General features: G+C 53.4%; 1 protein-coding gene across 1 annotated transcript; it reads left to right on the plus strand.

The window, feature by feature from the left end:
• Positions 1–3,986: 3,986 nt before the first annotated feature.
• Positions 3,987–14,522, plus strand: LOC104915274 (maestro heat-like repeat-containing protein family member 2B). Its single transcript, XM_085224395.1, has 30 exons — positions 3,987–4,011; positions 4,284–4,405; positions 4,546–4,668; positions 4,804–4,969; positions 5,126–5,224; positions 5,378–5,529; positions 5,874–6,017; positions 6,532–6,624; positions 6,909–6,978; positions 7,092–7,205; positions 7,291–7,364; positions 7,697–7,816; positions 7,962–8,069; positions 8,257–8,416; positions 8,544–8,584; positions 8,761–8,902; positions 9,293–9,345; positions 9,677–9,784; positions 10,056–10,175; positions 10,370–10,492; positions 10,628–10,783; positions 11,005–11,127; positions 11,440–11,519; positions 11,925–12,060; positions 12,176–12,268; positions 12,669–12,755; positions 12,934–13,057; positions 13,260–13,369; positions 13,837–13,989; positions 14,247–14,522. The coding sequence occupies exons 1-30, from the start codon at positions 3,987–3,989 to the stop codon at positions 14,520–14,522; spliced, it is 3,495 nt and encodes a 1,164-aa protein (XP_085080521.1).
• The last annotated feature ends 233 nt before the right edge of the window (positions 14,523–14,755 follow it).

The following is a 14,755-nucleotide window of genomic DNA, read 5'->3' on the forward strand; positions in this document are numbered from 1 at the left end:
CTCATTTTTAACCTTCTTACTAGTTCTTCGTGTTAAGCAGGTGCTTAATGCACAGTGTTTTACTGATCTGGATCCAGGCTACATTCAAAATGTGTCAGGAAATTTCAAGCACCTTCCTGAGAAAGGACAGAGGTTTTTTGCTTTTGAAAACTGCAAATCTTGGAGATTCTCTGGGCTATAGATGGAGAGAAAACCCTTTTCACAAATTTTTAATTAAGCTTTTGAAGCCAGTCTGAATTGTAGCTTGTGGAATCAGTTCCATCTAACCACCGTATTGGTGAACAAGTCAAGTTTCCTGGGAGCATGTGCCTACATCACAGACTTGTGACTTCTTCCTCTACAACCACTTTGTGAACAACTCCAGTGAGTGAATGGGCACTGGAGAGCAGAATACTTACCCACTAGAAGATGAACTTGCCGCAGCCTGAGACATACACATTGCTAAGGCAAGGTGGAATACTTTGCATATTGTGTTGGACATGTTTGGGGGAAAAAAGAAAGCAATGTCAGTGCAGAAACCAAATGGAGGATGCAGGGTTATTGTATGCAGTTCTGGTCAGTCTTTTCCAAAGGGGTAGAAAGGAATTAAAGAAGACAGAGAAAAGGATGAAGGGGGTGATCAGAAGCAGGGGACCTCTTACGCATGAGGAAGTGACAATGATCCTTCCATTCCTCTACGCTGGTAACAGATATAACCATAGATGGCATGGGGAAGGTGGGCAGGGAACATTCTTCTTCTCTTACCACAAGAGTAAGGAAGCAGCCCGTGAAATAATCAGGCAGCAGACTTGAAAATCAACATAGATAATCTGGTTTCCTAGTGTGCATATCTCATTGTTACAAATGGATCAAGGCAACTAAAAAAAAAAAAAAAGGGGATCATAAAACTGGGAAGAGGCTGTTGGTAGTTTATTAAACTGAATCTCAATGGCTACCTGGTGGAGACTGAAAATGTATAGCAGACAAGAGTCATATTGCTTTTTTTTTTTTTTTTAATTTAACATATTCATTTCCTAGATTCTGCTTCTGGCCACTTCAGAAGATTAGGTTATGAACTAGGTAGATCTTTTGTCTGATTCGTATTTTGGGGAGGGGATAGAAGTTATCTTCTCATGCACATCATAGTTGAAAAGTGATCCTACCTCCACTTCCCATATTGTGTGACCCTGGACGTGCTGCTCCAAGAAATGGTAATAGGCTGGAGTTAATCCTCACAAATTTTTCTTCTTTAATAAAGCTACTCTTAAACAAAACACAGTGTGTCCCCATAGGAAAATAACCACTATTGTATGCTCTGTGGCTTCATTGTCTAATCTTAAGATGGAGGAAAAAGGCAAGGCATGCCAACTCCTTGCCAGTGTGATGGAAAAATTGAATTCATACAGCTCAAGAGCAACTAAATAAGCATGCTGTCGTCACGAACTAAGGTGAGATGGAGGAGGAACTTGATGTCACTGACAGTTGTCCAAGTGTCAGCCTACAGGGGACTTAGCAGGTCTTCTGCATACCTTTCCATGCAATTAGATCTCAGAAGGACATTCCAGGCGCTTTCTATTGTTCTCATTTCTCTCAGGAAAGCTGTCAGCAGCCAGTGTTGGTTGGTTTTTTTGTTGTTGTTGTTGTGGCTGTTGTTGGCTTTTTTTTAATAGCACTCAAAACACAGTAATTTGTTTATATTGTGGAGCATTTTATTAATGTTGCAGCAGCAGTAGCAACCCAGGTATTTGGAATGATGCAATAGAAATACAAATTCGAAAGAGAGAAGGACATTGTGGAATCAGGAGATAAACTCTTGCCCAGTTAACAATGTACTAATTTTGGAGGGGAAAAATGTGCCTTCAGTCTAAGTGAAGGGAGATTTCAGAGACAGAGAGGTGGAAATCACTTTCTAGTGAATTGTTTCATCTGCAAAGGGCACTATCACCTGCTCTTGAGTCCCCATTCCAGCTTGGTTTCCTGCTTCTGCATCTGCTTCATTACCCTCCTACCTCATTGAAGAGATGGGTATTTTGTGCTCTGCTGAACTGGTAAAGGACAAGACACAACTCATCACAACTGAGCAGATTTTGCCTCTTCTTCTCATTGCTCAGCTTTGCTGCAAAGGAGTGTTATACCAAAAGCTGTTGACATTAAATCTGAACACTTTTTGCTGACCATTGCACAATGCATGGGTGGCTGAAGCATACTCGTAACCGCAGATTTCAAGAGTAAGCTTTAGGGAAACCCTCCTTTGATAAAGAAAGGTGACTGCACACTCTGCAACCAATTCAAGCACATTGAAGGTGGTTTACCAAGATAGCACTGAGGGGACACATTGTCAAGTGCATAGCACCTATGGATGAAATGATATTTTTCTCCAAGATCTCAGCAAATAACACCCATGCTTTCAGCAGTGCAGGCATTTCGTCTTTCCTGATTCAACCTTTCATTTTAACAACACATATTTATTGTCCAAAAAAACACTGAAGAGGGAAGGCTGCCTTAGCAGCCTTGGCTCATGGTTGGAAAAATGCGCAAAAGGCTTAGAAACTAACAAACAAGGGGGAAAGGAACCTCCCACTTCTGCTTCGAACAAGCAGATGCTGGCAGCATCATGAACAAGCAGCAATTTGAAGATCAGCAGGAGAGAAGGAGGAAGCCTTTCCCACCCACAAACTTGAGGAAGATACAAGAATAGGTCAATAGTGGTTATTTTCCTGTGGGGATACATCCTGTGGGGACAGGTCCTTCACAGGCATCCCTTCACAGACACAGACAGTACATCAGCATGCATGAGGTACTGTGGAGCTGATGTGATCCCCATGCTCTGGGAATGAAGAGGGAGCTTGTGGCAGCTCCTGGCTTCTGTTTCCAGGGGATGAAAGAGCAGGGATCTGTCTGCCTGAGTCAGGTATGGGCAGTCAGGTATGACTAACAAATGTCATGATTTAGTGGGTTATCAGGATAAAGATCTTCAGGCAGAAAGCCCTTTGTCTGCCCTAGGGTTTCAGGCCCTAAAGGCAGGGGATGTAAATCTCAAGTGGTTTACATGCCTTCTGCATGACTGCTTCTAAAGCTGATGGTGGCAGTCTCAGGATCTGTAAGGTCCTGGCCTAGCACAAGATGCAGAGCCTCACTTCAGTCACACCCCGATTCATGGATCTGCATTATTTGTCACCACAAAATGCAAAGGAATCCTCAAGTTTGATAATGCTCCCCTCCTTACTCATTCAGCTGCAGCCCCTTACACAATATTTTGTCTGTCTGATTTACACAGACTTCCTGACAGGACCAACATACACCCTGTGTATTCACAGTACCACTGAATGTCAGGGATTGGAAGGGAACTTGAAAGATCATCCAGTCCAATCCCTCTGCCTTAGCAGGAACACCTAGATTAGGTCACACAGGAATGTGTCCAGGCAGGTTTTGAATGTCTCCAGAGAAGGAGACCCCACAACCTCTCTAGGCAGCCCGTTTCAGTGTTCTGTTACCTTTACCATAAATAAGGTTTTTTTTTTTCTAGTATTAATGTATTCTTGTTTGGTCAGATGCGGTGGAGTCTCCTTAACGTCTCTGACACGTGCCCCCAGAGACAGCAAAGCTCTCTGGAGAGGTTGTCTGGGCAGCAGATGGGGGCCACAGTGCCTCCCGGCATGGAGTCCCCAATCACTAAGACAATGCCGGGCAACGGTGCCCAGCAGCTGCTCCCTGGCACGGGCTCTCCCTCACCCGCTGAGGTGATTCCCTGCTTCAGTGCGGAACGTGTCAGCCCTGGAGCTGAGTGCATCACAAAAGCATGCTGTGTTTTGGGGCCTGCAAGATTGCCCTGCATGCTGTCTGCTCCCCAGGGCACATCATTCTCTATGAGGTGACACTCCCTGGTGAGATGTCATACTGGCTGTCCCTTGTGGCAGCGGTGGGAGCGGTGGCTCAGTCCACTTGTGGGACCTGCAGGAAGTGGAACCAGAGAGAGCATTGCGTCTATCTGGAAATATCCTGCTATCATGGAGCGGCTGAGAGCCCTTCAAGGTGAAGTCTCTCCATTTCTCTGGACACTGTGATGCTGCTCGAGCACATGTGTGCCTCCAATGTCTGTTTAGGATGTGCCAGTAGCACTGTCCTTGTTCTGCTTGAGTGCAGCTGCCCACTGTGGTTTCCTCTCAGGGGAAGGCTCTCTCCCCTCTCCCCACCGACCACACATGTGCCAGCACAGCTCACCCTGTGCTGTGGGGCTGGAGGCTGGATTCTTGGCCCTGGCTTCAAGCAACACCAGCGGCAGCTGCTCTGCTCTTTCCTTCCAGGTCTCTTTGCTTGCGTGGGCTGCATGCCCAGGCGTATGCGTCGCAGGGAGAGAAGCAGGGTGTCAAGCCCTGTCCCTACCTGCACCGTGACTTTGCTGCTGCAGTGCCTGCAAGATCGGGAGGTGAGTTGGGGACATCCAACCATCAATCCTTGCCCTTCTGGCCCAGTGCCACAGTCCTGTGGGTGCCAGGCCCTGGCAGCACATCCACACAGCGATGGGTGGCAGAGGGCAAAGCGAGCGTGACTGATCCTTGTCCCCAGGGTGACCGAGCACAGGCGTACTGTGAGCTGGAGAGCGCCCTGTGGGAAGACGACAGCCGCCCGCCGTGCGGAGTGGTGAACCGGCTGCTGGCAGAGGTGTCCCAGGACCTGACGGCAGCCCAGGTGAGGGGTCACTGCCAAAGGCAAAAGGAGCCGCCTGCCCACGCTGGTGTTCTGCTGGTGGATGGTGGTGGCTTAGCCCTTCCAAGGGCCTCAGGCAAACTCCTGTGCCACGTGTCACCAGAGACTCTTTTTCAGGGCGTGACCAGCAATGTGAGAACAGCTGCCAGCAATGTCCTGGTGGCTCTGGCCCGGACGCACTTCACCTTGGTGATGGCTGAGCTCCAGAGCCACCTGAAGGCCACGGGGGACATGTCCAAGGAGTTTGTGCTCATCACCCTGAGCAAACTCTTCAGCACCTATGGTAGAGTGCCCTCAGCCTCCTGACATCTATAACAAATGGGAAAGGGGTCTCTCCCCTCCACGCGTAATCTGCGTTTGAGCTGGGGGATGCAGAGCTGCAGCCCCTCCTCCCTCGCTGCCGGGACTCTGACTGTGGCCCTTTCCTTCCTCTCTGCAGCTCCACAGTGCATCCCCTTTGTGTGGCTGATGCTGGCCGGCCTGCGCAGTGTGGTGGGCCAGGTGAGGAGTGGCCAGATCCTGAGCATTGCTTGTGCTGGTGAGTGTCGGCCCCAGAACAGGGGGCCTCGGGACAGCCCTTGCACCTCGCCCTGCTGCAGACTCTCACAGGCTCCCTTGTCTCTCACTCTCTTTAAAAAAAAAGAAAAAATAAATATTTTTTTTATTATTATTATTATTTTGTTTTTTTCAGTTGTGAAACAGTGGCTGGGCGGAGTCAAAATGAACTTGTCCACTGGAACCCAATGCCCCTGGCCTGCCATGGAGAAAGAGCAAATCATTGAGAATCTTCACGAGCTGCTCTTCTCTATGCTGAGGAACTGGCAGGACTGCCAGGAGGAGAAGGTGAGCATTGCTGCATTCCCAGCCCAGGATGGCAGCGGGGGCACCCATGTTGGCAGCTCTGTCTGTGCCCAGCAGGCTGAGAGCTGAGGGGTGATGAGAGAGAGTGGGCTGGCTCTGCAAAGGCTCCCAAACTGGCTCTGTGCCGGGAAGCAGCCACATGTCACAGCACTGTGGCAGGAAGAGCTGGGGATGAGGCTATGGGGAAAACCTGCCTGCCCTCCAGAGCAAGTCCATCTCCTGCTGAGTGTGCGGGTGTGGGGAAGGGGAAGGGAAAGAGAAAGCCCTCTCTGTAGGAAGTGCAGACCTTCAGTCTTTGATGCCCAGCCTCTGCCATTCCTTTCCAGGACAAACAGGCTATCCTTGGGGCTGTGTCTGCCATGCTGGATGTTCTCCTGCAAGAGGAGCTACACCGAGAGCACGTCTGGGAGCAGCTCCTCTGGCTCGTTCACCCGTGTCAGGAGATCCAAGACACCTGCAGGGTGGCCAAGGTGAGACACTGTGCAGAGCTCAGGGTGGACGTGGGGCCCATGCAAGTGCCAGGAGGGGTCAGGGGGGGAGCCCTTGGAGAAAGAAGGAACAGGTGTTCCAGGGAGGTCTGAGGCTTCCTGAGCTCTTCAGTCAAAAAAGGAACAACCCGGACAGGAGCCAGGAGGGAGCGAAGAGTCACTGGGGCTCATCTCTTGGGGATGGGAGGCTTCAGCACCACCACTGTGGGGCTCTGAGTGTCTGAGGAGCTCTGTGCTAACAACTGGGAGGACCACATCCAGTTGCATCTGATGGGGGAGAAGTGGGCTGCTGGGTGGGAAATGCCTGCAAATGGTGCCCAAACACGGCTCGACTGAGAGCAGAGAGACTCTCTTGGTGCTGCTGAGAGGTGGGGGATAAACAAGAATGTCTGTGCAGGAGCTTCCCCCTGCGGAGAAACAACTGTGAAACAGTTTCTCCACTCCCAAGTGGCTAGATGTGGCTTCATCCCTTTCTTCCTCTCCTGGTCTCTCGCAGAGCCTCACTCTCTTCCTGGAGGCCTTAGAGGGCACTGAGTCTGTCATCCCAAGGGACAAGTTTCTGGACATCACCAGTGCCGTGTTCTACCAGGTAGGGGAGCCTATCCTTGTGCCCACAGCAGTTTCCCTCTTGGCTAAGACTCAGGAGGACTGCAAAACTCCGAGCCCCTGACTAAGGCGGCTCAGCCTTAGCTCCTGTATGCTCAAGGCTGTTCCAGAGCTGTGGGTGTACCCCCGGGGATGCTGTGGGGCGGGCTGGGTTTTGTCTGCCTGTCCTCTTCCCGAGAGTGCCCAGGGAGACAAGAGCGAGCTGCACAGTGTCTTTTCTGTCCTCAGTGCTGATGTGATTTTCTCAAATGGACCTTGTTCCCACAGCTCTATGACGACAGCAAGCAGCACAGCGAGGCTGATCGTGCACAGCTGACCCACTGCATCATGCTGCAGGGTAAGGAGAGGAGCTTTGGCAATGCTTGGCGGTGCCCTGGCCAAAACCTCTCACAAACCTCAGGAATGGGCATGAGTTTTTTGCTAACACAGCGCGGGATTTCCTCCCTGCAGCCCAGATCTGCCCAGAGGAAATGGTCCTGTTTCTGCAGTCACAGCTGGGCGATGACTGGGAGGCTGGATGCGTGGCAGCCCTGGGTCTGCTCGGTGCTCTGGCTCGCTCTGACGGTCAGTAACACAGGCTGGGACTTCCAGGGCTCCCTTCTGCCATCTGGCTTGTGGCTCCGCTCATGCTTCTGTGCATCTCTTGCAGAGCCCATGATGACGGAGAAGCTGCCCCAGGTTGTCAAGGCTGTGCAGCGCCTGTGCAGTGACCCCAGGATCCGGGTGAGCTGGTTTGGGAAAAGAAAGCGTTGTTGGGGTGGTGATGCTGCTGCCAAGACGGGCAGGGCTGGGGTGACTAGAGAGGTGCTGGGGCATTGAGCACACGGTTGCGATGGTTCCTGTGGGGAGAGCAGGCAGAGTGGAGCAGGGAGGTCCCTGTGCTGTGCTTGGAAAGTGCACAGTCTGCTGCTAAGGCCTGGCCCTCGCCACAGGAGCCAAGGCTTCTCTTGTGCTCTTATTGTCTCTGCTCATGCCCAAAGGGCTGCCCCGATGAGCAGGTGGCTTCCCTTTGCCTTCCGACCAGAAAAATCACACTCACAATTGACCCCTGGCAGGTGAGGACGGCTCTTCTATATTTCATCAAGGATCTGCTCAGTTCTAACACCCGGAGCTGCTCAGCCTGGGATGTGGTGGGGCACATCTTCAGGGAGTTCAACCGCGCCACGGGAAGAAGGGTAAGGACAGTGGGCAGCGTCTTCTTTTGGAAGACCTGTGCTGCTCAGAGGGTGGCACAGAAGCACCGCTGGGGCCACACCTGAGCCTCCTGAGAGGCTCCTGAGAACTAAGAGTAACCGGCATTTCAACACCACTGTTGTGCAGGCAGCTGGAGACCTTTCTGCCCAGGAAGCCCAGGAAGAAGGAGCTCTCCAGGCACTGTGCATGGACATCCTGGGGTCACTGGACGTCTCTGTGAGAGGGATGTCCAAAGTAAGTCACATTCCACCCTGCTGCTCCTCCTTGCCTTTGCACCACGTTTTCCTTGTCCCATTCCAACACACCAGTTCTCTCCACCAACGTGCTCTGAAGCACACAAGACTCAGGGAAATTCACAGTCCTTTTCATCTCTGAGCGGAGGCAGGAATGCTGACATGCTCAACTGCCTCGTTCCCTACAGCTCCTGTGGCCGCGGCTGCTGCTGTTTGTGGTACCAGCCCAGTACACCGGCATGCTGATCCCGGTCTCCCGCTGTATCCAAGCCCTGTCCAAGAGAGAGGATCTGACAGGACGGCGGATAGAAGATCTGGATCCTCATTTCGTCAGCTCCATGTTTCAAGGTAGGAGCACAAAGTCCCCCAGTGAGCTCTGCTGACCTGTCGTAGCACCCAGAAGGGACAGCGGAGGTATGCATGGCTGGGCACAGAATGTCTTGGAATCTTACTCAGCACTTTTGTCTCCTCACAGGCCCACTGCTGACTCCCCAGACACTGCTGGCACGCCTGTTGGTAAGTAAATGCTCCAGAGGCCGGTGCCACAAGCCCCCAGGAGGAAGCAGCATGGCCATGGGCAAAGTTGTTGGCTGCTCCTTGCTCACCAGGGCAGAGCCAAGCTGCTTCCATCCTGGGGAGAAGCTGCTGCTCTTGCTGCAGAAGTGACCTTGCTTCTCCTTGCTCTCCCTCAGGTGGTGGCAGGCAGCCCTGTTGCAGGCAGCGAACTCCAAGCTGCTGCATTACTGATGATGCAAAACCTCCACAGAAAGTTCCACAGAGCTGTGGGGGCCATGTGGGCTGCTGAGATCCCCCTGCTGCTGCAGTGTCTCCAAGGTAAAGTGCTGGTGGGGAGGGAGAAGCAGAGGCAGGGAAGGGGGGGAGTGAAAATGCAACTCTGTAGCATGGCAAAGGGGAAGCATTTCCTGCAACCCAGTGCTTGCTGTGCTGCTGTTCCCATTCCAGAGAGACAGCACTCAGGCCCGGGGACCTATCCCCCCAGGGATCTGCCCGTTCCTTCACATCCCCTCAGAAAGCAGTTCTCTTGGAGCAGTTAGTTCTGCGTTCCTGCAGGGATGATGTTTGTGGGGGGGGACAGGTCATTGTGGAGGGGGTATGGGTCCCAGCTTGGCAGTATCAAGTGCCCAGGCCAAGCCAGGTTTGCAGCAGCTCTTCTTCTGTGGTTTGATCCCAAGTAAAGTTCTTTTGCTTTCTATTGCTGTGCAGGGAAAGATGAGAGCTTCCCGGACTCTGCAGAGTGGGAGAGCCGCCTGCTAAAGGTACAGCATTGCCGAGAGGCACGGTGCAGAGAAGTGCTTGCCTGCCCCAAGTAGCCCCGCTCCCATATGAGCCACCACGGGACAGGAACAGCCTCTCAAATGCTGCCTCAGAGCAGCTGCACACCTTTGTGGTGCTGCCTCTTCCACTCTGTCCCAAGCCCAAGGGCGGTGTTAGGAGAAGAACGACAGGTGGGTTTAATGGAGGGAATACTGGGGCAGCTGGGAGAGGAACTGTTCTTCCAGGCACCTCTCCCCAGAAGGCTGCAGCAACTTGGGGGTGAGGGAAGAGGCAAAGGGCAAAGGAACATTGTCTTCTCCTGTTCTCCAACAGTTCCTGAAGGCATCGCTGGAGACCATAGAGGATGAGGCCTGGACCGAGGCCCTGAGCTGTGAGCTGAGCCAGCGGCTAAGCAGCTCTGCCAGCAGCTCTGGAGAAAAGGTGAGTTCCCCCTGTCTCTACCCAGTGGTGCAGCTGCAGGTGCCCAAATGAGGCTGGGGCTGGTGCTCTGCCCACACGGGTTGCTCATGCTGCTTCCCCAGCCAATGCCCCCCAGAGGGCCTTTCCCTGCAATCTGCCCAGGGATGGCTAAAGCTCGGCCCTGCAGCTGCTCTCAGAGATTCCCAGGGAGCATGGGTCCTTCCCACCTGGCCCTCCCCCAATAGGTTAAGCTGCTGCCACATCTCAGCTTCTTCCTTCCTTTCCCATGCAGTCTTTCCTGTACAAGGCTCTGGGGACAGTGCTGGGAGCCTGTAAGGGAGTCCTCCACATCCAGGAGAAGCTGCTGCAGCACCTGGAGGAAGCAAACGTGGAGGAGCTATGTGAGGCCCAGGTGAGCTCTCCTCTCCTCCAGCTCCTGCAAGCATCCCCACTCTGTCCCTGGGGCAGAGGGCTTCTCCTGGCCCTGCTCTGGGCCTATCTCCTCACTGCTGCCATTTTCCTCAGGCAAAGTCTGGCCCGGCCACTGTGGTTGACCGCACCAGTAGGCTCAGGCCTGTGCCAACTGCCCCTTGTTCTTTTGTGCAGGGAATCATCTCTCTTCTCAGCCATGCTGCTGAGAGCAACTTCCAAACAGTCCTGGCCACACTCACCATGTTTGCGTCCAGGCTGTGCAAAGGCCGCAATGCGAGGATTTCCAGGCGCAAGAAGGTAAAGCATTATGGGTTTCCATCTAGGCATTCTTCTGCCTTATTTTCACAGCAGCTCCTGCCTTGGGAGCCCAGGTACATCGTGGGGCACTAGGGGCCGTTGAGCGAATGTCTCAAGGCATTTCTTCCCACACAGATGGAGCTGGACAGCACGAGAGCTCACGCCACACGCAGCGCTCTCATGCTCGCCCACGGCAGCTTGGCACTGCGTGCCTCCAAGGAACAGCTGCTTGCCCACCTGGAGGGAGACATCGTGGGCAACATCCTGATGCTCTACAGCTGCAGCTGCCGGGTGAGAGCTCGAAGCATGCCAGGGTGTCTGAGTGCCCATCTGCAGCCCCTCCACATGGGGGGATGCTGAGATGGGCCTTCCCTTTCCAAAGGTCCCTCGGGGAATGCTTTGTGCCCAGAGGAAGATCCAAGCCCTTCCCTTAGCATTGCCCCCACGTGTCCCCCTTGCAGCCCTTGTCCCTTCCCGCAGTTCAAAGACTGTTCTTCTCTCTTGGGCCTCAGGACTTGCAGAACAACCTCGCGCTGGTGCAGAGCATCACCGACTTCAGCGCTGCCTTCCAAGCTGTGGGTGATTCTGCGTGCTTTAACCCCTCTTTGAAGGGAAAGCTTCTGGAGATCCTGATGGTGAGTGCCTAAAGACAGGGCTGTCTGTAAAGGAGTTCTGGGCTGCGCCACAAGACTTGCTTCCCTGGTGGCATACAGGTCTCTATTAGCCACATGTCTCCAGCTGGAGGGGACCTTGGGTGCTGGCAGGCAGTGGCTGGGCAGTGGGCTAGGTGCACCAGTTGTCAAGCTGCTGCATCCTGCAGTGCTTCCATGGGAATTGTGGGAGTGATGGGACCGGTGTGTGGCAGTTCTGTTTGTCTTGAGGCTTGGTGGAACAGGTCTCATGTGCCCCCTGCCCACCTTGACAGTGTCTCTCTCTGGGACTTGCAGGACTTGATGAAGAAGTATTACTCGGGCATTCCTGTCTCCCCAGTGCCTCTAAAGGTGGTTCTGGCCCTGGAGCAGTTGAGGTAAGATCTGGGGTTGCAAGGCAGCATGGTGGTCCCCGTTTTGGGTAGCTCCTGAAGGCCTGGAGGGGGAGGGGGTGAGGAGCCGCATCTACAGCAGAGACGACTGGGCTGTTGTGCCTGGCGAAGCTGAGGTTCTGGGCAGGGAGAAAGGCCCCGGTGCTCCTGTCCCCTGGCAGGGAAGAGAAGGGAGAGCTGGGGTCTCCTTCCCTTCAGAGCGGGAGGTGGTTCACTGCTGCCAGGGAGGAGGTGGGCGCTGCTGGAACTGAAGACAGTGCTCAGCAGCATGATCTGGGGGTACTGGCTTTGTAGCTGTCGATTAGGAGAAACTCAGATGTTGTCTGAACCAGTCTGGAGAGCACTGGTCAAGGCCCTTTCTGATTTCTCTTTCTTTTTTCCTCCTGTCAGTAAGCTGAAGCCCTCTTTCGAAGGCAAGGACATGCATGAGATGTTGGTCCTGTGCTGCAAAAGCATCGTGACACACCCTTCAGAGGAGATGATGCTGAAGATCAGAAAGTCACAGCAAGCAGCTCAGTACCTGCAGGTAACCTGCTATAACTTTCCTGGCCACCTCTCGGTCAAACCCTACCTCAGCACACACAACCTACGCTCTGGCAGCAGCCGTGATGCTACACCTCACTCTTGTCTTCTGCTTTCAGCTTCAGCAAACATCACTGAAAGCTCTGGGCCGGCTGATGGCGGTTCTGCTCGAGACAGAGCCCACTGGCGGCTTCTTTCAGAACATAGTCCATGTGAGTATGTGTGGGGCAAGGGAGAAAGCATGGTGCCTGTCAGTAGTGGGGGCAGAGATCTGGGGACTGAGAGGATGATCAGAGGGGGAGAAATCTCCTGCTGACGTGCCAGCTCACTGCAAGATTAGAAATGAGCAGAGAAATGGGCCCTGCAGGAGGAAACGCAGGAGCCAATGCCTGGCAGGCCACAGCCGAGGAAAAGCTCCTGGGTAAGGAGACAAGAGTGACTGCAGAGAGTGGGAGCAGCAGTGCCGGTGCTCAGTGAGGCGGGAGGCCACATGGAGCAACAGGGCAGACCTTGAGGGAAAGTAGTGGGAAAGGAAGAACAGGGAGAGGGGTGGCAGGAAGGGAAAGAAAAGACGTCCTCATTGAGACAGATGCTCTACCCCAGATCCTTCAGAGATCAATGATATCAGAGCACATGTGGGAGCGCAAGAGGGCCCTGCAGACCTGCTCCCAGCTTCTGTCCGCTTGTGAAGAGCTTCAAGTGAGTAAAGAGCCCCACCGTATGCCCCTTGCTCTCTCCCCAGTGCCCCTGAGCTGGAAGGCGAGCTCCGCCCAGCTGTCCATGCTGTGTCACCCATTGCGTGGGGAAGGCACAGGCAGGAGAAGCTAGGGAGAGCTGGGGCTGTCTACAGCTTTGTTCCTGCCTCTCACCCCTGCAGAGAGGAGATGTCTGCGAGCACTTTGGCTCCTTGGTGGGATTGCTGGCGCCTCTGACGTGCGACCCCATGCCTGCATCCCGCCAATTGGCTGTCACCTGTCTGAACTCCCTTCTCCGAATCCAAGGTGAGTAGAGCAGGCGTGCTCCAGCCCTTTGCCCTCCTCTGTAGCACTACCAGAGCCCCACGGGCTGGGCCCTATTTACAGAAGGGAGAGGCACTGTGCACAGCTCTCTTCTTGCCCCCACCCTGTCCTCTGTCTCTCCCCCGTGGAAAGCAGTTTCATTTCCAGAAGCATTACATCCCTTTACTCCCTCTGCTCTTTCCAGCCAAAACATCCAATGGAGTCATTGAGACAAGAGACATCAGGAGCCTGTGTGAGGGGCTGCATACCTGCAGTGTTACCTCTCAGCTCCAGACCTCGTCCAAAATGGCCAGGGTAAGTGGACCCAAAAAGGGGTGGTGGGATCTCAGTGCATAGGCTTCTGCACGACCCTGTGCTGCTCCCAGCCTTTCACACTATTTCCAAAACGAGCTGTCACCCTGAGTCCTCTTTTCTCAGCAAGCAGCAGGAGGCTCTCAGCTATGTCTGACCTTCAGGCACCCAGTGCAAGGAGCTGACACTATGATGTGCGTCTGTGTGTGTGTGTGTGTGTGTGTGCATGCGTGACTGTGGCTGCTGGGAGGTAGGCTTTGCATGTAAGCAAACACCACGGGTGCAGAAGATGAGAGAAGGCTCAACCGCCTTCCATATAAATAGCAGGGTACAGACAGCAGGAGCGTTGTGATTGCTGCCTGGATGACCAGCAAGCCAATGAATTAAGAATGCCCTTAAAACTGTTTTCTGTTTTGAAGAGCTGCCGCAGAGCAGTGATGGGATCTCTCCTGCTTCTCATTTCTCTGCAGATCGTGTGCAGAAACTTCCCCGTGGAACGCACCGTCGACTTCATGATGGCCATCAAGGAGACCATCCGGAAAGCCAAAGGAGTGCGCGTGCGTGCTGCTGGGAAGTGGATGATCACCTTTCTGCAGATGATCAGGAAGGACATCTGTTGGAACGTAAGGGACTTTCTTCCACAAGTCTTGGACTTTTGCTGGCTGTTGCACTATGACTTGTGCTGTTTGCCTCTTGTGCTAAAGAAGCATAGCCTGAGCACAGAGCCAGGGCATGGACTAGGATGGCTGGCATGAAATTTAGGCTTAGGACTTGGCAGCATGTCAAGGGGGCAGGCAGTGCTCATGCACTGGATGTCCATGGTTACTCTCTGCAGAGTCCAGGATGCAGCAAGTCATTCTTTCTCCTCTTCTTCTCTCAGGTGCCTCCAATCCTCTACATTCTGCGCAGCTGCACATCGTTCGTGCAGCAGAGCACGTTCATGCCCTTCCTGTGCCACGCGGTGGCCATCCTCACCCGCTGTCACAAGGAGTTCATAATTGACAGCTTCTCCCAGCTGTTTGGGCCCACAGACAGGTACTGGCACTCCTGCCTTTGCTGTTGCTGCAGTCACAGTTGTAGCTTGCCTCTGCCAGAGGGATCTAGGGAGGAGGCAGCTTTTCTTTTTTCCTCAGAAAATTACTTAGTCACAACTTGAGACTCTCCTTTTTCTAGTGAGACGTGGAGGAGAATAAGAGAGTTTTACCTTCAGCGATGGAGCTGATAGAAAAAAGAAGAAAGGAAAAGAAAGAAGAAGAGGAGAGGAGAGGAGAGGAGAGGAGAGGAGAGGAGAGGAGAGGAGAGGAGAGGGAATGGGGAGGGAAGGAAAAAGGGAATGAAAAGGGAAATTTAAAAGGAGAGGGGAGGAGAGGGGAAGAGAGGAAAAGAAGA

The sequence above is a fragment of the Meleagris gallopavo genome, chromosome 1 (genome assembly GCF_905368555.1).
Source record: "Meleagris gallopavo chromosome 1, MGAL_WU_HG_1.1, whole genome shotgun sequence".
NCBI classification, from domain to species: Eukaryota; Metazoa; Chordata; class Aves; order Galliformes; family Phasianidae; genus Meleagris; species Meleagris gallopavo.

What these genes read in the sequence shown, in the direction of transcription:
- LOC104915274 (XM_085224395.1), top strand. Translation starts at nt 3,987, where the DNA reads ATGGAGCGGCTGAGAGCCCTTCAAG. An exon ending in ACACCTGCAGGGTGGCCAAG is followed by an intron (nt 6,018 to 6,531) that starts GTGAGACACTGT and finishes GGTCTCTCGCAG; the next exon opens with AGCCTCACTCTCTTCCTGGA. An exon ending in GGATTTCCAGGCGCAAGAAG is followed by an intron (nt 10,493 to 10,627) that starts GTAAAGCATTAT and finishes CTTCCCACACAG; the next exon opens with ATGGAGCTGGACAGCACGAG.